General features: G+C 44.3%; 1 protein-coding gene across 4 annotated transcripts in view; it reads right to left on the bottom strand.

Annotated features, from left to right (window-relative positions):
* The window catches only part of RUBCNL (rubicon like autophagy enhancer), a 94,634-nt gene that overhangs the window by 45,481 nt on the left and 22,765 nt on the right, over positions 1–26,388 (bottom strand). For 3 of the 4 annotated variants that reach the window (XM_068267744.1, XM_068267746.1, XM_068267747.1), the window contains exons 2-4: positions 13,295–13,392; positions 4,443–4,542; positions 1,815–2,456 (exon numbers count right to left, since the gene is read on the bottom strand). In XM_068267744.1, the coding sequence (XP_068123845.1) occupies positions 1,815–2,456; positions 4,443–4,542; positions 13,295–13,366 (814 nt within the window). In that variant the 5' untranslated portion in view covers positions 13,367–13,392. Of the gene's footprint in view, positions 1–1,814; positions 2,457–4,442; positions 4,543–13,294; positions 13,393–23,089; positions 23,899–26,388 lie in introns of those variants that run through there. The other variant, XM_068267745.1, reaches the window with a different exon arrangement.

Genomic DNA, 26,388 nt, shown 5'->3' with positions numbered 1-26,388 from the left:
AAGGTTAATATGCTGTTGCGTATCTTTTAGAGCAGAGAGAAGTTTTGAGTTCAGGTCCGCTTTAAGTTAGTGCGCAATTTCACCACGATTCCCAGAGCGATCGTTACTTGGCTACTGTGGCCACTGATGCAAACATTCCCAAAATGCTGCAAGCAGTGTTCCGTTGCTGTGACTTTTGCGTTAAAGCGGGATTGTCGTTATACAAATAAATTTCAAAAGCAACTGGTCTGAGTGTATTAAGGCTAAAGATGCTAATCCTGCATTCAAAAAACTTTCAAATCTTTTTTTGCTGTTATGGTTTGGAGTCATCACATACTTTAGGAGCACTGGCCCTTTAATAGTCAGTGCCAAACAGTTGCATGCTGGGGGTTCTTTTTATCTATAATAAATTCCTCCTCTTCCATTTATTTCCCTGCCTAGCTGCTTATCTGAAACACGGTCCTCTGCTCACTTGTGTTTACAAGCAAGGCTGAGGTGACTCAACGATTGAAGGAGAAAAGAAAAAAAGTTAAGGGCAGAAATGACATAAGTATTTAGCCTCAGACTGTGGGCAAAAGACATGGTTCCCATCAGAAACAGAATTCTCTTCATTTACTATATGAAATTCACTGAAATCAAAACGTGGACAGTACAATACATGTTTTATGTAGGTTGATCAAGTATTTATCTACTTGTACTCTAGATGTGTTTTTTCCCTGGCATAGTATGGCTAATCCTACTGCTTGAATAGCACTCAACACATCCTAAATCACAAGGTGGCGCTGTTCTCAGCACTCACATTTATGTAGTCTTTACTGGCTCACATGCTGGCCACACATGATTAGATGCATCTGTACAATGAAATAACACTTACAACAAATACAAATGTTATTTCTGTTTTTAGTGCTTCACCTAGTAAAGATGAACTCACTATACATCTCAGCAATACGCATAACACCAGATTATAAAATCGGCTTTACAAAGGTTAGCTGTAAAACAGACGTCTAAAACTCTGGCTCTACTGGTTCTTCTGGAACGCTAGGAGCATGAAGAATAGCTTTAAGAACAAAGGTTATTTCATCATGACAAGTGAAGGATTCTGAAGTGAGATTACATAACTCTACAGTCCAAACAACCAGAACTACTGTGTCTTCCTAGCTACAAAGAGGGCTTCTAGCAGGAGACCACTTAATGTCCACACATCTGGCTCCTATCTGGGTTTTCGGGAGCCTCACTCAACCAGTTCCAGAGTCCTCGAAAACTGGGGTTACCGTTTTGTAAAGGCTGACGTGTCAGCTTTTAGTGTAATGACAGTAGCCACTCCCTCCTTATTCTGCACAAAGACCGTACAAAGAAAACCAGAGCCCAAGTGGTTGCCTTAACACTGAATCAAAATACTACTTTCAGTTAACAGAGAAATAGTTAGTTAATGCATCCACTAAAGCAGGGATGTCAACATCGGTCACCACAGTGGTGTTGGCTAATGTGATGAGATGGGATGGGGTTTGTGATTGGTTTTAATGTTGATATAATAGCCAATAACAGTTCTGTTCAGTTATTAAACAAAGATTCTGGTTGGCTACTCTGGCCACTGTTTAGAGTTTTAACAAGTCTTCTTTCCACTGGTATTTATAAAACCAGCTTGAGGGCTGGTTCATATTGGGGCGATTTTTCAGCGCTTTGCTGATTGCCGCGAGAGTTGGGCTGCTGCATCACGATAAAGCGCCCAATGTGAACCAGCACTGACAGAATACAGGGCTAAGGAGTTGTCTTTTTTTGCGCTTAAGCAAACAGCCAATAAAACCCCTCAGATGATTTTGCAGAAACATTATTACCATTAGCAAGGTCAGAGTAGGATTGTGATCGTCGGCGCAGGCTGTCTTCTACAATAGAGTCCATAGAGGTTATATAGAAGGGAGAAGTGAGGCGTCCTGATGGAGAATTCTGCTGCTCTGGAGTAAAACTGACATTAAAACTTGCAGAAAGATTGGGTGAAGAAAATCTCCGGATCCCTTTTTTTCGAAAGCTGGAGCGTAATTTGGGTTGCGAGGTATTCGCTCCAGGCAGGACTTTTGTGCAGTGGTCACATTTCACAACAGGGGAAGTTCCTGGTTCATTTCCACTAGCCTGCATGCTAGTGACAGGTTCCTTGGGGGAGGAAGCAGCAGGCAACAGGGGGATGGAGGTAGCAGCATCTGACGGAGTGTTATTCCAGGATGCTTTATGCCTAGTGAACCGAATGTCCTTGTGCGAAGAGGAAATGGATGCAGCACCATCAAGGTCATTGTCTGAATCATCGCTGCTGCTGTCCTCCCAAGTCTCCGGGTCATTGTCCTGAACATTCATGCCTGCAAGAGCTTTCGCAGTACTAGAAATGTTTAAAACGGAAGACAGAATTTCCTTAATAGCCATAGCACTGTCCTTGCATGAGCCACGGTACCCTCCTAATCCAATGACTGCTGGCCTGGGCAATTCACCTGCAGGGCAAGAAGACAAAGTCAGAGCTAGTACGGTTATGGATAAATACAACTCATCCGTTGGAAGAAATTCAACAAGAGACACAGATGTGATTGTGGCAAAACGCAAACATTGCAGACATGTGAGACAATAGATTAGATATCTAGAAGTTGCTTTGCGCAGGTGCAGCATGTCAATTTTACAGATACTCATGCAAGGTACACAACATGCCTAAAGTAACGCAGATGGCGCAACTCACAATACCCTAGGTAATGCACAAGTTTCTAGGACTTCTCGCGCTACACTAATTAATGCGCATTACCCTATTATTGTGAGAAAAACAAAAATTTGCTTTCCTAAAACAGAAAGAATTTGCGATAATTCAGGTTGGAGTGAGCTCGAGATGTCTCCCAGAGCACCACTGCTGCAAATTAACCATTGTACCCTTAGAAGCTAAACACACCTCCAGAACCGCTGGATTGCAATGATGTGTCAGCTTGTTAAATTGTACAGAGCCATGCCATGCACTGATGAGGATCAAACAATCCGAAACAGTCTGTATGCATGTTGGATTATTATGGCTCTGTACAATTTAACAAGCTGACACATCATTGCAATCCAGCGGTTCTGTTTATCCATGCCATGCACTGATGAGGATCAAACAATCCGAAACAGTCTGTATGCATGTTGGATTATTATGGCTCTGTACAATTTAACAAGCTGACACATCATTGCAATCCAGCGGTTCTGTTTATCCATGCCATGCACTGATGAGGATCAAACCATCCGAAACAGTCTGTATGCATGTTGGATTATTATGGCTCTGTACAATTTAACATGCTGACACATCATTGCAATCCAGCGGTTCTGGAGGTGTGTTTAGCTTCTAAGGGTACAATGGTTAATTTGCATATATTCAGCAGTGGTGCTCTGGGAGACATCTCGAGCTCACTCCAACCTGAATTATCGCAAATTCTTTCTGTTTTAGGAAAGCAAAGTTTTGTTTTTCTTAACATCTTAGTAAGGGGGCTTTTAGGACCATTGTAGTCCCTTACACACTCCAATGAGTTCTGGGTCACCATGAGCTTGCTGGTTAGTCTGTACCTCTTGGTTTACAAGCCCTACTCCATAGAGCCAAATTAATCCATGCCATGCACTGATGAGGATCAAACAATCCGAAACAGTCTGTATGCATGTTGGATTATTATGGCTCTGTACAATTTAACAAGCTGACACATCATTGCAATCCAGCGGTTCTGGAGGTGTGTTTAGCTTCTAAGGGTACAATGGTTAATTTGCATATATTCAGCAGTGGTGCTCTGGGAGACATCTCGAGCTCACTCCAACCTGAATTATCGCAAATTCTTTCTGTTTTAGGAAAGCAAATTTTTGTTTTTCTTAACATCTTAGTAAGGGGGCTTTTAGGACCATTGTAGTCCCTTACACACTCCAATGAGTTCTGGGTCACCATGAGCTTGCTGGTTAGTCTGTACCTATTATTGTGAGTTATGCAAGTAGCAATGCACAAACTGTTAGCAAGGAGTGAGTTACCTAGTAACACAAGTTATCTGTGTAATGTGCATTATGTAAATCTCAATAAAATTGTTGCGCACTACCTATGCACCGCAACTTTAATGAACTGTAGTAAATCAACAGGGGAAAAAAAATTAAAAAAGTTTCAAGTCAAAAGTCACCCAAAACATTTTTACAGGGAAGATATGGGCACAAGTCATATGCTGGCTCAGGAATTGTCACACAAAGCGATACCTAGTCATCTCCTTATCCATGTAGTGTCCACATCAGATAGATAGAAAATGCAAATCTACTCTACAGAAAAGAAGGGTGATGTAGCACAATAGCAAACACTAAAAAAAATTGAATTATTAAGTTGGCTGACTCACATTTGGAATATTTGGTAACAGCTGCACTAATCTATACTGTGGGGTTGTGTGTAAGATTCTGCAGAGGAGTCAATCATCTGTACCCATGTCATATTGGATAAATACCTGCTGGAAACAGAACAGGGCGGGGCCTAGGCAGCGAGCTCCGATGAGGATCGGCAGTACCCACCATTCTTGTCTCACTGTACTGGGTGACATCAGGAACCTGAGAATAAAGAAAATGTATTCTATCAGATGTCAAGTTACAAAACCCATTCAGGCTATACACAACCCCAACATTCCTGGATAGGAGAGGACAGATCTTAATAAAAAAAAAAAAAAAAAAAAAAAAAAAGGCCAAAGAAACCCTGACAGCAACATTGCCTCAAAGTCAAGTCTTCATTGCATTGTGTGTGGTCACCTTAACTCATCTCAATAAAATGCACACACTGTATAGACCGAGGTTTGGATTGCATTGGTATTGATTGGATAGGAGAGTATTGTAGGGAAAAAAAGTAGAGTTACTCCTTAACTTTTGAACTTTCCTTGGATTATTGGGGGCATAGAACAACCAGCTACAACCATTATATGCTCCCAGTAGTGGCCAAGAAGTTTTTCCAAGCAAACATCTCATTCAGAACTACAGAGTGTACATAAACCATTCTGATGCAAGACTATAGAACAGCAGCTATGACAAGATCAGTAAAGTGAATGCAGTAACATACAGCAGTTAACACTCAGTCAAGTTCAAAGAAAAATATTAGTGGTTTTGTTCATTGTAAACATGAATCACAAATGGGGCATGTGATCATTAGGAGGAACGCAGTGACAGGGATTACAAGGTATAAAGGAATTAGCTGTGCTCTAATACACAGGAAAACAACTAGCTGATCATGCAGTATATTGGAGGCAATGTGAACACATTCTCTTCATCCAAGCACACACACGGGTTGAGTAGGCTGTAGATCAGTGGTTCCCAACCTTTTCCGGCCCGGGGAACACTGTCTGACCAAATTTTTCTCCGGGGAACGGCGCGGGGGGTGGGATGCGGCCCCCGGTTGTTTGCGCGACCTAGTGGACAGTGCCATGCGCAGCAGGCTATGGGGGGGGGGGGGGGGATAAGAGGACGGCACACCAGGCAACGTTCCGCGGCACACAGTGCCGCACTGGTTGAAAAACGCTGCTCTAGATGAATAACTAGCCTGATGTATTACAGGCTAACAAACGTCTTTGCAAATCTGACCTGGCTGGATCTTGGAGCACAACTGTAATGAGAAGAATAGAGAGGCTGCCATATTTCCTTTTAAACAAGCTGGTCAGATCAGACAATGTCAAACACCTGGTGGTTGATTCACAAAAGAGTGCTAACCGATAGCACAGCCGTGCTATGCAGTTAACATGCGAGGTGACCCGCAAATGTGAATTATCGCGCAGGCGTAAGAATTTGCGCTCGCAAGATCCGCGGACGTAAGACTTTGCGCTCGCAAAGGTGCGCGAGTCACCTCGCGTGTTAACTGCATAGCCTGGCCTTGCTATCAGTTAGCACTCTTTTGTGAATCAACCCCCTGATCTGCTGCATGCTTATTCAGGGTCTATGACTAAAAGTATTACAGGCAGAGGATTAGCAGAATAGCCAGGCAACTGGTAATGCTTAAAAAGGAAATAAAATATGGCAGCTTCCATCCTTCTCGCTTCAGTTCTCCTTCAAAAACAAAACAAAAAACACACTGTCTTAATTAGGTGGCAAGCATCTGAAATATTCACCTGGAGCAGTGACTTATTTTACTTAGCAAATTTTTGTCACTAGTGCATGAAAATGGTGACCACAGACACCATCCAATGTATTATTTTTTTGATTCAACTATTATTTCAATAGACTTTTTTTTTTTTTTTTTTTTTTAAACCAAACTGATTTTTTTATTTTTTTTTAAATTCATGTACTACACACGCAAGTTCGATTTTTACATATTTTTACAAAATCAAATTAAAGAATAAAAACTGGTGTAACGTTTTACAATTAACTGTTTTTGTAAACCACTACACTGTAAATGTAACAAGTACAGTATACAAAGTTATGTTTTATAATACATACGCCAAATATGCCACACTGTCACATTAATTATATCCATGACGCCATGCATGCTAAACACTCACTTTTAGGAGGTTATCTAAAAGTGTGTTTGCTCCCTCACATATCTGGATCAATAGGGATATGTGAGGGAGCAGGCTGGTGGTATACTTTATTTTCTGGTTGAACTCGATGGACATATGTCTTTTTTCAACCCAAATAACTATGTATCAGTGCCATCAATAATGTATATGAGATACACAATAAAGCCAAATGCAACACTGTGCCAATGCTAATAAACAAAAATACAATGAAAAAAAAATATCCACTTTTCTTGTTCTACACCACTTGAGTATTCAATTTTATGCAACTTAACACACAAAACTATAATGTAAATTCTTCTTGAATATAGACATCTAATTTATTAGGTTGAATGATATTCATCCAACCCAACACACACACCTTTAAATTTCTCCCCACCCCACGCACACTACCAAAGTACCCCCCACCCCCGGAATTTCTGATTTTTCACACTTTCACAATCAACTAATTGGAAGGGGGGGAAAAAAAAAAAAAAAAAACGATTTTTTGCACTCAATCATTTTCATTAAACTGGTGTAACATTGAACATGAAAATTGGATGGTGTATGGCCACTAACAGGCTCCTCAAATTACAGATCATTCAATAGCTCCCGGGGGGCTGGGCAGTGTCTGGTGTAATTTGGACATTGGCAAAAGCTGGAACCCAAATTTACATTCAAAAGGAATGGGTAGTAGTGCAAGTGTAGGGTTTACAGTAGGCCAAGTAGATAGGGGTAGAATTGGTGTATGAGCAGCATTGACGATATTAAAAATAACAGATTCACCTGGTGGCCAAACTACCCACCACTTTTATCCAACGTACACCCCAAGGCTCATGTAAATATAAACTACATTATTGTTTATGGAACAGTCAGTGATCATTCTGCCTGGTGGAACATAGCTAAGGCAAGCACAGGCTGAGAGCATAGTTCTTCTACCCACCCTGCCCACTCTATGCCTCCCTCCCCTCCTTACACCACAACAGAGCTCACTAGTAGCCTGCAGGCTAGCAACTCATCTATACAACCTCAGCCCAAAACTGTTGCCTAAGGCTGGTTTCACACCAGGATGTTGCGTTTTAGGGGACGTTATGGTCGCATAACGTGCCCCTAACAACGCCTGGTGCTCTCTAATGTGGACGTCAGAGTGAGCCGCGTTGTGCAGCTCACTCTGGCGTCCGTGATGCGTACTCTTGGACGCATGCGGCATCATGTGGTCCCGCCCGGCCAATCGCCGCACAGTGCGGCCACTCCAGGAAGTAAACACTGCACGTCACCGAGTGCAGTGAATATTAATTAGCCATGTGCTTGGCCGCTCTCCGCTCCTCCCCAACATTACAGCGCATGCGCAAGCACATGTGTAAGCGGCTCTGCCGCTTATAAAGTACTGCATGCAGTACGTTCTGTTATGGCGCAGCGTTACTGAGTAACGCAACGTGGGCACTGTGAACAGCCCATTGATTTTTCATTGCTGTGCGGTGGGCTGCGTTACAGGCTGCTCTAACGTGCGCCTGTAACGTCCCACTGTGAAAGCAGCCTAAAGGATCGAGTTTAGACCCCTTCCAGGTTACGGTTCTCTTAAGTGTGTATGAGGAGTCACATGGATTCATGGGTATCAGGCTCAGCACCATGTATACTATTTCGTATTGTCTTAGCTCCTCTATCAGTAGAAATGGTGATTGAAATGGTAATATTTATTGCTTGCATGCAAATGTAATGCAAACTCCCATGAACTGGGCATTGATGACTTCCTTCTCGCAAGAGAGAAAGCATTACTTTTTTCCACGTTTGCAGCCTACTAAAATCAAGAGGGTACTTTTGAATTCCCATGCGGGGCAAAAAGAAAAAACCTGAAGCACGGTCACAGGTTTTTGGATGACGAATCCCCATAGCTGTACATCTGTGTAACAGCAAAGCGCAAGTTGCAACGGTCGATCGGCACAAGGAAACCCAGCCTTATGGTGGCACCACACACTACAAATTTTTTTTTCCGCTCAATTAGACTTTTGTAACCAATCGTCCCCACATGTATGTCGATTTTGACACATTCACGACAAAAACGATAGAATGAATACAGGTTATAAATTAGATTTAACATATACCGTACATTTTCATTCATAAATGTGTATGGGGTGCTCTGTGCCATCACTGCTATGTATAAAGGCACAACACAAACAACCTTAGAATATTTACCTTACAGAAAAACAAAACAAAATCTAATTTTTCCAACCTTTCCGATAAATTTTAAAATCAAGAAAAATTTCAAATTTATCGATCACAAAAAATAAAGTCTCTTTTTCACACAATCTATTGTTTTAATCGAATTGTGGTAAAATCGAACAGAAAAGTTGTAACGTGTGGCCATCATTTGGCTTGCATAGGAATACAAATCTGCCTGACCTCCTATAGCCTCTTTGTGGTTCCTATTTCTCAGCTGTTCTGACCACTTTACACACACACACACACACACACACACACACACACAGTGAAGGCGAAAACTTGTAATAGGCAATAGCCTTTACTGATTGACTAAACACATTCATACAGCAAATGCAACTTCCAGGTACATTTACTTTCTGTCAACAGGTCTGTTACACATGACTGATAAAATTACAAAAAACACATACATACAAGAAAACAGTGCATCAGGGATAAGGAATTCATGAAGCTGAGAAAATGGGTGAGGGGTAACTGTACAGGCCAGAAGAACCATGATTCTGACACTGAAAGGGTCTATCATATAGGAGATATGACAAGCAGTACCATACGCTCATGGCCATCTGTTCTCAGTCATTCTAAATAGTGTGTGATCTGCATGCATTACATTCCATGTCAGACAGATGTGCCACAGTCCAATCTGGCTGACAGGCACCACTAAGGGCTGGTTCACACTAGGCATTGCAAAATGCTAGAGATTACCGCTAGCATTTTGTGGGCGTGGTTTTTCCAAACAAGATAAACGCAGGGAAAAAAAAAAGCCACTGGACAAATTTGCACTTTTGGAGCTAATGCGATTAGCGGTTCTATATATGCTAATCGCGATCGCTCCAAAACCGATGGCAAACCGCTGCAGGTAACATTTGCGATTAGCGATAATCGCAAAACATCTGTGATCGTGGCAGTGAGAACACTGTCATAGACTAGAATAGGACTAGCGTTTTTTAAAAATGCTAGCGGTTTGCGAGAATCGCGCGATTCCCGCTTAGGTGTGAACAGGGCATTAATGGTCATACACACCTACCAACAATCTGTCCAACTATCTTCCAAACTTGTATGTTGGAAGATAAGTTGGGTGTGTGTACAGCTGACAAAACCAGATGAAGAACCGATAACAGGCTATTTGCCATATCCAACCGATGGATCAATATGCCCAACTATCAGGCAGGTTGGAGTGCGTGTACAATTCTTTGAGGTGAAACAAACAGCAATCAGACAATGTTTTTCAGTACGTTTCCCCTCTTAAGCTACATCTACACGGAGCTACATTGAAGCGATCCGGCGGCTCGATTAGCCGCCAGATCGCCTCTTCCGCATCCCCGCGCGTACCCGCCGCGTCATCGCCCGCCCACGCGTCGCATTCGATCCGCCCTCGTCCCCGCCGCTTATCTTACGCTCGATTCCCTGCCATGCCATTTATGCTTTCACAACTCATAAAAAAAACCAACAAAATAGTCTTTTGCTATTGTTCAAAGAGCTGATAAGACTGATAAGAAGTCAATCCAACAGTTGGATTGACTTCTTACCAGTCTTATCAGCTCTTTGAACAATAGCAAAATACTTTCCGGTGTTTCAACTTGTTTCACAACAAAAGTTGTGAAAGCATAAAAGACCGCTGTTGAGCGTGTGTATGGGGCTTAGAAAAAAAACTTATGGACATAAGATCACTATCTAGGCTGACAAAAAAAAAAAAATGCAGAAAAATGATTGATAGTAATTTAGATAACGTGTGCAGAGGGCAGACCTGGAAGCAGTGTTTGGGACATATAGCAGCATGTTAACAGCTCCTGATATAGTGAATTGTATGCGTAATACAGGTAAGAAATAGTACATTAGTAGCAAAGAAAAAAAGTCTCATATGGTTTCCAGTACAGGAAGAGCTAAGAAACTTAGACACTCCTGTATTCTACACACAAAAAAAAAAAAAAAAAAAAAAAAAAAAAAGAGGCAGCTTCATAGAAGGTTTCCCTGCAGGGAAGTTCAAAGGGTCATTAGCTATGCCTATGCCCTGTTTCATGGTTTAAAATGCAAAGTGTGGTTTGGAATTGCAAATATGACAGAATGATGAAATGCTATTTAAGGGAAAAAAAAACCATGAGACTTCTTTGTTGCTAATGTTCTATTATCTGTACCACACATTGGGTATCATTCATAAACAGGCTGTCGGTAGTGCGGGAAAACACCGTTCTTCTCCGCAACCGGTAATTAAGACTTCTGGGTGGCCATTCATAAAGAAGTCTGCCTGTTGCGGAAGAAGTGCGGAGGTTTTCTGGAGGAAGCTGGCGGCAGCGTGGCGGAAGACATGCGGAAACTTAAAAGCTGCCCGATTCCCTCCCTGCGCTGCTCTGTCTGATGCTGCTTGGGAGGTCCCTCCCATTCATTTATATGTATGCCGCCCGCCTATCGCTACTGTCGAGCAAGCGGTATTTTCCTTCCGGATACCGCTTGCTCTAATCTTTATGAATGGATGTGTTTGTTACTTTTTCTAGATTAATCTAGAAAAACTCCGCACAAGGCGGAAATGTATCGCTCTGTCACCTTTTCATGCGGAAAGAGCCTTTATGAATGGGGCTTATGCTGAGTGGTCGGGTAAGTCACCGGTGTTAAGCATTTCCGCATGCTTCTTTATGAATGATACCCATTGTATCATAAGGTGTTTTTTTTTTTTTTTTTAACACCGTCACTGAGCTGTCCCCGGGAGTCTCTCAAAAAGTGATCCCTCTCATAGACAATCACAATGATAAGATCGCAGGTGGAAAATGTAAAATAAAATACACATTTTTATTAAAGAGCAAAACAATTAAACAAAAATTAATACAGAAAGCTCCGCAAAGGACTCACGCCTGTGCAGTAGAGCAAATATGGTGGGGTTGGGCTATTTCCGCCTTACCCAAACAAACCGCCGCTAGTGTGTCACCGCAGGATCGTGGTAGGTATACATTTACCTTGTGGCACTTTGGGGGGGGGGGGGCGCTGGATTGCCGGGCCACCGGAGGACGGGGGAAAGCCTCGTTAGGATCCAGAGGCTTCCCCTTCCCGAGGTAAGTATCCCCCAGTGGGATTTTTTTACATTACAGATCCTCTTTAAGGGCTGGTGCACACCAAAACCCGCTAGCAGATCCGCAAAATGCTAGCAGATTTTTAAACGCTTTTTTTTTTATTTTTCTATGGGGTTTTGCTAGCGTTTTGCGGATTGCTGCTGCGGTTTTCAGTATAGTAGATTTCATATATTGTTACAGTAAAGCTGTTACTGAACAGCTTCTGTAACAAAACCGCCTGCAAAACCGCTCTGAAGCGTTTTTCAGAGCGGTTTGCGTTTTTCCTATACTTAAAATTGAGGCAGAAACGCATCCGAAATCCAAAAAATGCCTCACCCAGGCATTTTTCGTTTCTGCAAAACGCCTGCCGCTCTGGTGTGCACCACCCCATTGAGATACATTGACCAAGCAGATCCGCAGCCGCAAGCGGATCTGAAAACGCCCAAAAAGCCGCTCGGTGTGCACCAGCCCTAAGGAAAGACTAGATATAGGATGAGTTTCTGATGCTAAAAGGACAATTACCATAAGGGCTCGTTCACACTGAAGGCGTTTTGTGATTTATTTTAAGCACTGGCGATTTTCAAAATCGCCCTAAAAGCGCTTGTGCAATGATTCTCTATGAGAAAGTTCATATCTGAGCGGTTCGTTTCCGTTCCGCTTCGCAAAGAGCTGCCTGTACCATTTTTGAGAAGATACCGCCTCAATGGAAGGTATAGGAAAAACACCAAACTCTCACAACATTGCTTTGTGCAGCAACTGCGTTCACGTTTTTAAGAATAAATACATTGTATGTCTTCTTTTCCGGGTCAAAGAGTTCCCTTCCTGACTTGCGTCAGGGAGTGAATTATAAAAATGCTCTGGAAAAGCACTTAAAAAAGTGCTTCTTCCGCATCGCCCATCCAAGCGCTAGCAGAGGGAAAAGAAAACACCTCTAAAAAAAGCCCAATGCGGACAGACACGCGAGTGGAACGCAATAGAAACGAGGCCTAAAAGTGGGTAGCCTGAATAATTTACTGCATTCTACTATATGTCATTACAGTGCGGCTTAAACCAATATCTCCCACCCATAATCTCTGCAGTAGGACCCCTCTCTCTTTTCTATACAGACAAAGGCCTGGTGTACACCAAAAACCGCTAGCAGATCCGCAAAATGCTAGCAGATTTTGAAACGCTTTTTCTTATTTTTCTGCAGTGTTTCAGCTAGCGTTTTGCGGTTTTGTGTAGCGGTTTTGGTATAGTAGATTTCATGTATTGTTACAGTAAAGCTGTTACTGAACAGCTGCAGTAACAAAAAACTCCTGGCAAACCGCTCTGAAGTGCCGTTTTTCAGAGCGGTTTGCGGTTTTCCTATACTTAACATTGAGGCAGAAACGCATCCGCAATCCAAAATCTGCAGCAGCCCGGGAGTATGCGTTACAGCAAAACGCCTCCCGCTCTGGTGTGCACCAGCCCATTGAAATACATTACCCTAGCAGATCCGCACCCGCAAGCAGATCGCAAACCGCAGCGGAAACGCTCCGGTGTGCACTAGGCCAAAGAGAAGATAAGTAGGGTAGATAACAGCTGGTGGCTTACCTGTTCTGTGCCTGCACAGGTCTGAGCTCTCTTTGTGCTGTAGCTGGTCAGTTGCATGGCGTGCACAGACATGGCTGTCAGACCATAAAGTTTGCCACCTGCAAGCATAAAACAAAACAATATTTAGCCTAACATGCAAAAAAGTTTTTGCTCCAAGCTGAAAATAGTGCTAAACCATAAATGTACCCATAATATGCAAAAGGGCTAAAATACAGCTTTATACTTTATCTTAGCATGGAAAGGCAAATATTTGATTAAAAATAAGAAAAATTTGCCACAAGCCGATTATAAAGAGTCTGTTTGTTTTACTTCTACATTTTTACTAAGATACCTCATTAAGCAACAGTGCAGCAAGCTTACAAAAAAAGAGGCTGGAATATCTATAAGGGCCCTTTTCCACTAGCAAGCGCGATCGCAAGCGCAAATCACCTGCGCTTGCGATCACGCAGGCTCCTTTTTCCACTGTCGGCGTTCTGCTGTACCGCCGCCGGGAGTGTAACCTGATTCCGACGAGAATCGCGCAGGACGGCGATCGCGTTTCTGCAAAAAAACAATAGTGATCGAAGCGTCGTAGTGGAAAGAGCACCGCGATTTACATGGTATCACGGTGCTCTAGCGATTAGGAAAAACGGCTGCGATGCGCTTTTTAAATCGCATCGCAGCCAGTGGAAAAGGGCCCTAAGCCTTAAAGGCAGTCTGACTACTTCACCTAAAAGAGGGATATGGAGGCTGCCATATTTAACAATACCAGTTGCTTGGCAGCCCTTCTAATCATTCAGGCACCAGTAGCATCTTTGGCCTCGTTCACACTGAAGGACAGAATGGCTGTGATTGAAACGCCATCTGCACAGCTGATCCCATCCACTACAGTGAGGACAGCAGGGCTGTCAGGCAACTGGTATTGTTTAACATTAAATAAATCTGTCAGCCTCCATATCCTTCTGAAAGAGGCCTTAGGGTATTTGAAGTGAGAGCGCCGACACACACTAGCACCATTCAGGTGCACCTGTCCAGCGCCATTACCAAATGCTAACAAGCACTCAAGCAGTGCAGGAGAGCAGCTGGCAGGTGGTGAATTTACTGCCTGTTAGCTGCCCATCTAAAAGAGGCCTCTGAGAGCAAGAACGAGATAAAAAGGTGAATTTCTTGTCAGGGTCACACTGTAGGTGTCTTCCTGTCTGAGTCAGTCACTTACATACCTGATATTTAACTCTTTCAGACAGAGAAAAAAAAAAAAAAAAAAAAAGGAACACAGCATAGTTATTTGTGTGCTAGGCACTGTACATACACATGTCTATCTCATGCTCGGGGTAACCTGACCAGGAGGATTTCTCAGGCCCCGCTGGGCCGATTTGCATATTTTTTTTTTCCTACACGCAGCTAGCACTTTGCTAGCTGCGTGAAGTACGCGATCGCCGCCGATTCGCTGCTACCCGCCGCCCCAGACCCCTGCGCAGCCTGGCCAATCAGTGCCAGGCAGCGCTGAGGGGCGGATCGGGATTCCCTGTGACGTCCATGACGTCATCCCGCCCCGTCACCATGGCGACTGGGGAAGCCCTGCAGGAAATCCCGTTCTGAACGGGATTTCCTGCTTACTCTGATCGCCGAAGGCGGCTATCATGCGGCTATCATGTAGCGAGCCCTAGTTCTGCGCTGCCTCCATGCCGGATTAATTAGACCGGCAAGGAGGTTAAAGAAAAACTGTAGTGGAAATAATGAAAATGTATTCTTTTTTACAATATTTATATACAAGTCAGAGTTTGCCCATTGTAAAATCTTTCCTCTCCCTGATTTACATTCTGAAATGTATCACTGGTGGTGATATCTTTAGTTCTGCCAGGTGATCTGTTAGTTATTGTGAGAGTTCTATGCATCTATGCACAGATGGAGATATTGCTTGCTTGGCAGTTGGTAAAGGCGGTTATTTCCCACAATAAGAGGTTCACAAACTGCCAGGACCATGGTCCTGACATAACACTGTGGGAGGTGTTTCACCACAATATCAGTCTTACAGATGTCCCTGATGATCTATTCGAGAAAAGGTAAAAGTTTTGTGGGAATCATCATCAGAACTGATCGGGATGAAGTCAAAGTTCCTCTTTTAGTGCACAGCCGTGCATTTATACACATGCATAGTGGTCAATCCTAGCAAAACAGTGACAGAATGGATATACCCTTAAACAGTTTCTGATCTCTAAGGCAGCATGACGGCATGTAGCACACAAATAAGGAAGTGATTTGGCAAATGTGGTTACAGCATTTAAACTGCTAGGAGACTATTCATTGTTCAAGTCTGACGCATCCTCTATAATAAAACCCGTGTCGCTGCGTGTGCCTCCTGTCTGTGTAGCGTTGTCCCTGCTTTTTGCTACTGCGCATGTGCGCAGCACAGACCCAGGGACAGGAGGCCGGGGACGGAGCCTATCGGGCGGCCTGATGTGCGGCAGGCGTGCTCGGCGGCAGGATGGAGGCTGATGAGCGAGAGTCGGTCGCGCGCAACGGCAGGAGCACGGATGGCGGGAGCACGCCCAGAAACACAGACCTAGAGCCCGTTTTTAAACGGGCTTAGGTCTACTAGTACCAGTGGCGGACATACGGCCGTGCCGCCGCACGAGGGCCCCTGAAGTTCCGTTGCTTCAGGGGCCCATTAAGTATTGCTGGGTTTTTTTTTAATTGTACTTTTTTTTTTTACCTGGGGGGCCCCCCTGACTCCTCCCCCCTCACCTCGGGGCCCCCCCTCATGCGGCGGGAGAGCGGAAAATACAGGAAGTCTCCGGGGCTCCAGCAGACGCTAGAGGCCCAGCCGTTTAGTCTCCGATATGTCTCCAACTTGGAGACATATCGGAGACCAAGCGGCTGGGCCTCTAGTGTCTGCTGGAGCCCCGGGGGCTTCTTGTATTTTCCACTCTCCTGCTGCGCATACCGGGAGGGGGGCCCCCCGAGGTGAGGGAGGATAGGAGTCGGGCCCCCCACCCGGATAGCTACCCACCCACCCGGCTACCTACCTACCCGGCTACCTAACCACCTACCCACCCGACTACCTACACACCCACCCAGCTACCTAACCACCCACCCGGCTACCTACCCACCCTGCTGGCTAACTACCCACCCGGCTACCTAACCACCCACCCAGCTACCTACCTAACCACCCACCCAGCTACCTACCTAACCACCCACCCGGCTACCTACCCACCCACCCGGCTACCTAACCACCCACCCGGCTACCTAACCACCCACCCGGCTACCTAACCACCCACCCGGCTACCTAACCACCCACCCGGCTACCTAACCACCCGGCTACCTAACCACCCGGCTACCTAACCACCCGGCTACCTAACCACCCGGCTACCTAACCACCCGGCTACCTAACCACCCGGCTACCTAACCACCCGGCTACCTACCCAAAGACCCACCCGGCTACCTACCCAAAGACCCACCCGGCTACCTACCCAAAGACCCACCCGGCTACCTACCCAAAGACCCACCCGGCTACCTACCCAAAGACCCACCCGGCTACCTACCCACCCACCAGGCTACCTACCCACCCACCAGGCTACCTACCCACCAGGCTACCTACCCACCCGGCTACCCAGCCACCCACCAGGCTACCTACCCACCCGGCTAAGGGCTGCCTACCTACCCACCAGACTGCCTACCTACCCACTCACCCACCAGGCTACCTATCCACCCAACCACCCATGGGAGCTGCGCGACGGATGGAGGCTGGGACAGGAGGTCTGCTGCTGCAGGTGAGTAAATGGTTTTTTTATTATTTATATTAGCAGGTGTATGTTCTGGGCAGGTCTGCCACATGATTGCGTGTATGTTCTGGGCAGGTCTGCCACATGATTGCATGTATGTTCTGGGCAAATCTGCCGACATGATTGCACGCGTTTTCTGGGCAAATCTGCCGACATGATTGCACGTATTTTCTGGGCATATCTACCGACATGATTGAATGTATTTTCTGGGCACATGATTGCACGTATTTTCCCGGCATATCTGCCGACATGATTGAATGCATTTTCTGGGCATATCTGCCGACATGATTGAATGTATTTTCTGGGCAAATCTGCCGACATGATTGAATGTATTTTCTGGGCAAATATGCTCACATTATGTGTATTTTCTTGAGAAAACCTGTACAATTATGTGAATTTTCTGGGGAAAGGGTCACCAAAACTTGGGCCCACTGTCTTTGTGTTGCACTTTTCAAGGGAACCTGAGGTAAGAATAATATTGAGGCTGCCATATTTCTCTCCTTTTAAGCAATACCAGTTGCCTGGTTGCCGTGCTGGTCCTCTGCCTCTTATACTTTCAACCATAGACATGGGCAGCACGGTGGCGTAGTGGTTAGCTCTCTCGCCTTGCAGCGCTGGGTCCCTGGTTCGAATCCCAGCCAGGGCACTATCTGCAAAGAGTTTGTATGTTCTCTCCGTGTCTGCGTGGGTTTCCTCCCACATTCCAAAAACACATGGATAAGTTAATTGGCTCCCCCTAAAAAAATTGGCCCTAGACTAAAATACATACACTACATAATATAGACATATGGCAATGGTAGGGATTAGATTGTGAGCTCCTTTGAGGGCCAGTTAGCGACAAGAGATATATATATATATATATATATATATATATATATATATATATATATATATATATATATATATATATATATATATATATATATATATATATATATATATATATATATATATATATATATATATATATATATATATATATATATACTGTGCAGCGCTGCGTAATATGTTGGCGCTATATAAATACTAAATAATAATAATAATAGACCCTGAACAAGCATGCAGCAGGTCAGGGGTTTCTGACAATATTGTCAGAACTGAGAAGATTAGCTGCATGCTTGTTGCTGGTGTAATTCAGTTTATTGCTGCAGCCAAATAGATCAGCAGGGCCGCCAGGCAACTAGTATAGTTTAAAAGGAAATAAATATGGCAGTCTCCATATCACTCTCACCCCGGGATCACTTTAAAATTAGTTAGCTCCGCCCTTATCCGGTCATTGCCACGGCCTTTTTTGCCGCAGCGCTACGCGCCGCAGGTTCTGTCCACAGCCATTTTGCCACGCCTATTTTTGCCGCGGCGCAGGTCAGGAGGGCCCACCATTGAGATTTTGCACAGGGGCCCACTGCTGGCTGTGTCCGCCACTGACTAGTACTATATAAAACCCCTCTGTCCCTGCGCCATCCTCCTGCGGTCATTGGTGCACGCGGCGGGCAACGCGCCCGGGGGTGCGTGCGGCATATAACACGGCTGTGCACCCTGGGGTCACTTCACAGCCCAAACTCTCCATTATTTTGTAGTCTTGCTTACCATTTTGTGAGCAGTTGGATAAAATAGTCATTACAAAGGTCTGTTTATCATTAGACCTATTTTACCACTTCATGGAGTATGAGAGCTAGCCTAAACAATCTGTTCATAGTATTCTAAATCTGTTGGCCCACATGCTACATGGGTGGTGGTAAAATTGTTCTGTCACTGGCCATTCAAAACCGAATGTGTGTACCAGGCTTAAAGCTCCATCTACACGATACGATTACGATTCTATTTACAATCCGATTAAATCCAACATGCCCGATAGGGATTCAATTCAATTCGATTTGCCATTGCAGAACAATGGCAAATCAAATTGAATCCCGATCGGACTTGTCAGATTTAATCGAATCGTACAAAGAATTGTATAGTGTAAATGGGGCCTGCCAGCAGGGAACTTCCCTGTTCAGATCCTCGTCAGATTCCTGCCTGTGCAGTGTTGCAAATGACTGAGTTGTAGCAGTACGGAAGGAATAGTGGAGCATCACAACGCTCGCAGGTGGTGACCATTCATTGCGAATGGTTTGTATGTAAGGACTTCTACCTGACATGAGTACAGTACTTAGGTTAAAGCGAATCTGAGATGAAAAACCTAACTATAACAAGTAACTTGTGTATATATATATATATATATATATATATATATATATATATATATATATATATATATATATATATATATATATATATATATATATATATATATATATATATATATATATATATATATATATATATATATATATATATATATATATATATATATATATATATATATATATATATATATATATTATCTAAAGTTTAGATCGTTTACACAGCACATCTAGCTGCAAACAGCTTCAACAGTTTATGATTATTGATTCCTGTGATACAATGAGAGCAGCCATGTTCTGTCTCATTGCACAGGCAAGCTGATAGCATCTCAGCCCTCAGCCTCCCCTCTGCCTCTGAAATCTCTGGCTAGTAACCTCCTGCCCACACTGAGCTCCCATAAGCCCTTTGCTACATGAGTCTGAAAATGCCAAGGCACTCTGGAGAAGCTGTGGGTGAGGCTTGTTTAGTTTATAGGGAATTAAGAGTATTAAAACAAAACAGTATTTGGCTTGAGGAGTGCCCTATAAACTATATGAAAGGAACACAATTATGCAATGAATACAAGTTCATCTCGGATCCACTTTAGGGGGGGGTTTCACACCAAGGTAGGATATGAGCTTCCAGCTTGGTTCCAGCTTTTAAGAGCGCACCTGGTAATTTTTCAAAGTCTTTCTGTGGAACAGAGATTTTATACAAGAAGAGAACTTCTCCACTGCTGAAGATAATAAAATCTTCTGTTCTATGGGTCTGGATGACAACGACTCACATGATTGAGAGGTCCAAGAGGATTTCTGTAAGCTTAAAATATAATTTCACTACAGAAAATACCTCAGACTCAGCAACTTCCTATGACAGGCCACTCTGTCACCATTTCTATTCTTAGCAATTGAGGTTGAGAGAAAATTTGATAATTATAGTATATAAGAACAGCTGAGCAAAACACTGATACCTTAGTTGCAGCAAAGTATTGTACCACTGACCACTTTCAGCTGCAGTGAGGGAAGTGTGTAATACCATAGTTTCCTTTCCTGCACTGGAAGCCCTGCATTTTCTTTTCTGTCAGACACATGAAGGACCTCAGAGAGCTTCATCCATTATCATTGATTTACAAAATTAAATTATATCTCCAGCCAAAGAAAACCACCACAACAGTCCCCTCGCCACCATTCTCTGACTTCTGGATCTTCAAGGGCTCCCGTAAGTTTGGCCCGACAGGCCAAGCGGCGCATGCACGTGGCTCCCCGTCACGCTCCTGTGGCTGGAAGCGCTCTGCCCCTGCAGGCAGAGTGCTCCCAGCCTCGTGAACGCGACGGAAGTGGGTTGGGGGGGGGGGGGGGGGGGGGGAGGGAAGCTATGGGCCGGGCATGCACAGTAACCTCCAGCTGGCCAAACTTACAGGAGCCCTTACGGAGGATACAGACGGCAGCGAGGGACAGATAAGCCGGAAGGGGGGGGGGGGGGGGGGGTCTTGTCTCAGGTTCCCTTTGAAGCAGGAAGGAGTGAAGGCAAGACTAAAGGCTCGTACACCGGTCCAACAAAAGCACACAACCAACCTGACAACATGACCGACCACACAACCAAGTGACTGCACGACTTATATGATCGCCGCCGGCTACATGTGTTTAGCGGGGGATATCCTGCGCTCCCTCTCCTTCCCTCCCTCTCCTGTAGGCTATGGGCGGCACATGACGGATATCCGTCCTGCGCCGCCTCTAATAGGCTTCAGCCTATCAGATTGCAGCGATCCCTGGCCAATCAGAGGCCGGGGTTCGCCGATCTCCTTTACGGCGCTGATGCGCAGCACCGCCGTATTGATGTAAACAAAGGGGATTTCTTCCCCGCGTGTTTACAATTAGCCTGCGAGCCACAATCTGAGGCTCGCAGGCTGTTCACAGAGACACCCTCCGTGAACGGACATGGAGCGGCCGCTCAAACGAGCGGCCGCTTCCATGGTAACACCACTTTGACCTGCCGACGCCTATTGGCGTTAGGCGGTCGTTAAGTGGTTAAGATTTCCCCTAATGATGAAAGTTCTGTGTTTGAATGCTGCTCTGCTACAATTTTTTTATGCTGTAAATCTTTTAGAGCAAAGAAGAAATGCTGAGTGTCATGCCACTTTAAAATAAAAAAACTCTGAACAACAAAGTATATGTTCTCCCAATAGCCAGGATTACATACTCTTGATTCGTTTGCATTTTCAAATAGCCTCACTCACCCATCAATTTTGCCAGCAGATGGATATAGCAGCAGGCTCCCTGCACTGACCACTCACCTGTGTAAATGAGGTCTCAGAAAAGCCAGAAATTAATTGTTTACAGTCAGATAAGATGTCTGATGCAAGTAATGTCATTTTAATGCTGAGAATACAGGATGAGTTTTTTCTGAAAATTTACTGGCCGATTATTTTTCTATTCAACTTTCCGATCTTTTTCTGAACGATTTCCATTGACGTCTATGAGAAAAGCAATCACAAAAACGATCAAAATCAGATCGGACCTGTTGGAAATTATCTATGGAGCCATCTATTTGCCGAAAAAACTCATTCTGTATTCCCAGCATTAGAACCTGCAGGCAGCATGATAGCAGACCCCATGGGCCAGAGACACATTCCACAGCTCTCGCCAGATAGGAAAGATTGCAATGTGCATAAAGCTGGGTACACACATCAGAATATAAACCTTTGGGGAAAAAAAGTAATCAATCTGCAGCATAACTCTGAAAGAAAGACTGCTCTAACAATGCTGTAGACAAGCAAATGATCAGGTCATGCAAAAGACCTAAGAAATGCTTTTTTAGTCTATTTACTTCCTTTTTCACAGATGCGCTGTGCATGCAAAAATGTTAAGAGAGACTATACAGCCTAAAAATATATTTTCAGGATATGGCTTTGTTGTACGGTCATCTAAAAATGTTATAATTAACTGCCGGCTCTTTACCTCCTGAAAACCTCCTGAAGCTGTATGACCACCCCCTGCTGAAAAAAATAGCATGAAGTTCTCTCTATTCGAGAGAGAAAACACTGATGTTTTTTCAATGGGGTGGGGCTAGGCAACAGAACCCAGGGGCCATGCAGCTTCTGGCCGGCTTCACACTGCAGTTTGGGGGCAGCGGTGCGGCCTGCACACCACATCGTCAAAAACAAGCCTTCAGGGATTACCATGTTCGTGCACAGTAATCCCTGTCTGGCATTCGGCCAAAAGGAAGTGACACTCACTTCCTGTTGGGCAACCAATGATGTGTGGGGGAGCGCATTTCTAAAATACACTTCTGCTCATGCGTGACGCTAAAAACTGCAGCAGGTTCTTTAACCACTGCGTCCCTATGATGTGAATCTTGCATAACTTACTATGACTTGAATCTACAAAATCTTACATAAAAACAGTTTATTTATCTCTGACCTGATAACATTACTACTGAGTGGTAAAGTAATTACAGCAAACCCCTCTCCTCCTTCCAGGTAATTCAATGGCAGAGTTAATTAGTAAACTAGTGTAAAATACACATTCCACGAGCAGACAGTAGCAGATTGTATACATTACTCATTACATCTAATACATTATCAAAACAAATGGACTGTTAAAATAAACAGGAGGGATAGACAAATAAAATGTGTGGGTTTAATCATGTACAACAGAACGGTTTACATTAAAGCTAGCTACAAAAAGTCTAATTTGTCCATAAAAAAAAACATACATACATATACATATACACACATATACACATATACACATACATACAGTAGTTTTGATAATTATTGATTAAGTCATTGCCAAAGTAAAATCAGAGCTGAGTTTCAAATATGACCAGGGTAGAGAAGTGGTTAAAGGGACGCACGTTACCATAGACCTACATGACTTCTGTTCGACATAGATCACTGCAAGAGCCGCATGGTAACGTAGGCAGTGTTCTCCCCAGGCTTAATTTGGTGGGCGGGCCGCCCGGGTGTTTTGAAACCCCGCCCGCCTGTTGGTATGCACTTGCGTAGCTAGCAAATGTCACTGCTGTAATCTGCAGGCAGGAGCGCTCGGCTGGCGCACGGAAGCAAAAGCCATCGCAAGCAAAAGCCATCGCTTTGCAGTGCAGGAGCGCTCCTCTGCCTGGGTGACCTCACCTTCCTAGTGGAGCTGTGATTGGCTGGGCGGGTTGTAAGGGGCGGGACTTGGGCAGCACGATAAGACAGAACAGCAGCCGTCCGCATACACATGCTGGCAGGCTAATGCTGTGTGACTTGAGGCTGGGGAGAGAGCCTGGGGCTGCAGGCAGACTCTCACTCCCCAGCAAATATGGACAATTGTTTCCTCTGCCCTGGGCTGGCTGCATGAATGTCAGCAGCCAGTCCCATCCTCTCCAGGCAGCTCCGAGGCGAGTCACATGTGATCGGGCAGTGCAGGGCACGGAGTTCTGCCGCCCCGCCCCCTTTTTCCCCGGCTGCTTGACTTCAACACACACGCTCTTCTGATGTGGTGGGAGAAGTTGTAAACTCTGCAGATAAGTAATGATCTCCCTTCCACTGGATGAGGTCTCTGCTATTGTCCTCCAACCAGCAGGAGCACGTTTTATCTGATTTTTCAGCTTGTGAGAGGGCAGGGAGCTGTCAAGCTAGGGGACTGATAAAACAAACATGACTGCATTGACCTGCAATTTAGATTAGCTGACTTGGAGGGGATGGAGGCTGCTGCTGACTCATTTCTGTCTCAATCCCGTATTATTATTATTATTTGGTATTTATATAGCACAAACATCTTCTGCAGTGCTGTACAGAGTATATTGTCTTGTCATTTAACTGTCCCTCAGAGGGGCTCACAATCTAATTCCTACCATAGTCATATGTATGTATCATGTAGTGTATGTTTTGTAGTCTAGGGCCAATTTAGGGGGGGCCAATTAACTTATCTGTGTGGTTTTAGGATGTGGGAGGAAACCGGAGTGCCCGGAGGAAACCCACACAGACACTGAGAGAACATACAAACTTGTAGATGGTGCCCTGGCTGGCATTCAAACGGGGGACCCAGCGCTGCAAGGAAAGAGTGCTAACCACTACGTCACCATGATGCCCAAACCAGTCTCCCCATGAAATGCAACTGTAACACCCATTTGTAGTGCTCTTCCCAAGCTCTTTAAGACAGTTGTTTCACCTGGCTAATTTTGAGGAGCACCTGGCTCAACTCCTCATTCTCCTCCTTATACTGTAAGGGGGAAAAAAATCCCCCCCCCCCCTCGCAACTCGCACACCACCCGGCTACTCTTTCATGCCACCCGGCTGGAAAAAAATTCTGGGGAGAACACTGGTAGGTATGCGCACGAGTTAGATAGGGAACTTCCGGTGCAGCATAATACAACATAGGGAGTGTGAACTCCCCTTATAGACTTTCATTGCCCTGGGGCATGGGGCGGTAAATTTACCGCAACGTGCCAGTGTGAAAGGGCCCTCAGGTGTACAGAGGCGGCAGGTAAACAAAACTTTTGAATGACAATAACACCATAAAATGAAAGGGTCATTTCAGGCTGCATAGTCTACGAAATATCTGGCCACCTCATACACACTTTGTTTAATAAATGATCGTTGGCAGATCATATCTGCCGGGATGGATTAGAAATCTTGAGAGAGACAAGCTTCTGTGGTCGCCATGTTTTGAAATTTTTTTTTTTTTTTTTTTTTTTTAACAATGGATTAGTGGCTGATTGATTGCTGATCAATTTTGTAAAGGCTGTTATTTCACGTGTGTATGCAGCATTATTAACACAATATCTATGTAAGATAACAGAGAAGAGTTCACAAGACAGACTGTTTCATATGTGCATTTATAACAGATGTCCTTTAAGAGACATGGAACCAACTAGGAGGTTAGATTCATTTAAATGTGATAAAAAATTCCTGTGCAGTACAATTTACATTATTACCCAATGAGACAAAAGGTTCATACACACCTACCAACTATCTGCCAAACTTGTGTTATGCTGGGCATACACGGCTGCTGGGGAGGATTATCAATCGAGCCTGATGGCGCGATTGATAATATCCGATGTGTCCGATACCCCACCGGATCGATACTTTGCTCGATCCCGGCGGGGAGAACAATAGAAGAAACGAGCGGATGATTGGCAGCCGCCCGTGGGGACAAGCAGGATCGATCCGCGCGCAGATGCGCCGGCATCGAGCCAGCGGCTTGATCCGACACATAATCGCAGCTGTGTATGCCCGGCCCCATGCACATGCTCAACAGCGGTCTTTTATGCAGCACAACTGTCAAACAGCTTTTGTTGTGAAACAAGTTGAAACAAAAAAAAAAAACCACAACAGTCTTGCTAGCGTTCAAAAAGCTGATAAGACTGATAAGAAGTCAATCCAACAGTTGTTTCAACTCGTTTCACAACAAAAGTTGTATAGGGATTAACAGACAAGTTTGGTAGATGGTTGGACAGATGGTAAGGAATTCAGAGAGCATTTCACAGACCTGACAAGGCAGCAGGGAAATCCCTATAGCATGGAATGTTATGTCAGAGAAAACATCAGCAAAAAGAAAATGCAGATTATGTATGAAGTGTGAGGAAAAGAAAGGGGAACATCAGACCGAGGGTGGAATTTCAGCATCTCAGATATGTTGACTGCACTTGAATCAATGTTATTTCTTCTATAATTAGGAAGTTGATTTAGATCTGCTGGGTTAGGAATTTTACAGTATGACATGTAAAGAAGAGAAAGAGGAACCGAGAGGTTTCAAACAAGAAGTCTCTTTTTTCCCATTTCATTATCTAATGCCCCTCAAATGACACAAACAACTCACAGGCTATTGCTGGGAAAACATGGTACGTTTCTGAGCCATTAAGATGGCTCGATTGATAATTTCTGACATGTTCGATCTCCCGCCCGATCGATTCTGCGCTCTATTTTGCATAGGGAACAATGGTAAAAGATAAGAAAAACGAGCGAAAGATAAGCGAATCCACCGCGAAAATTGATTGGGCGCGAAAATAGAGCAGCTTATTCTCAGCATAAGGGAGCATGACATTGGCTCATCTATGCTAGAAATACACGGAAACAAAAAGAATCATCATGTCAAAGGAAAAGCTTTATAAAACTACACAACACTGTTCAGTTTTCCCACATCTCTGTACTATATGGGCTCAAACTCACTAGCAGCCATTTCT

The sequence above is a fragment of the Hyperolius riggenbachi genome, chromosome 2 (assembly GCF_040937935.1).
Source record: "Hyperolius riggenbachi isolate aHypRig1 chromosome 2, aHypRig1.pri, whole genome shotgun sequence".
Lineage (NCBI taxonomy): Eukaryota > Metazoa > Chordata > Amphibia > Anura > Hyperoliidae > Hyperolius > Hyperolius riggenbachi.
This window is presented reverse-complemented; position numbering and strand designations above follow the sequence as displayed.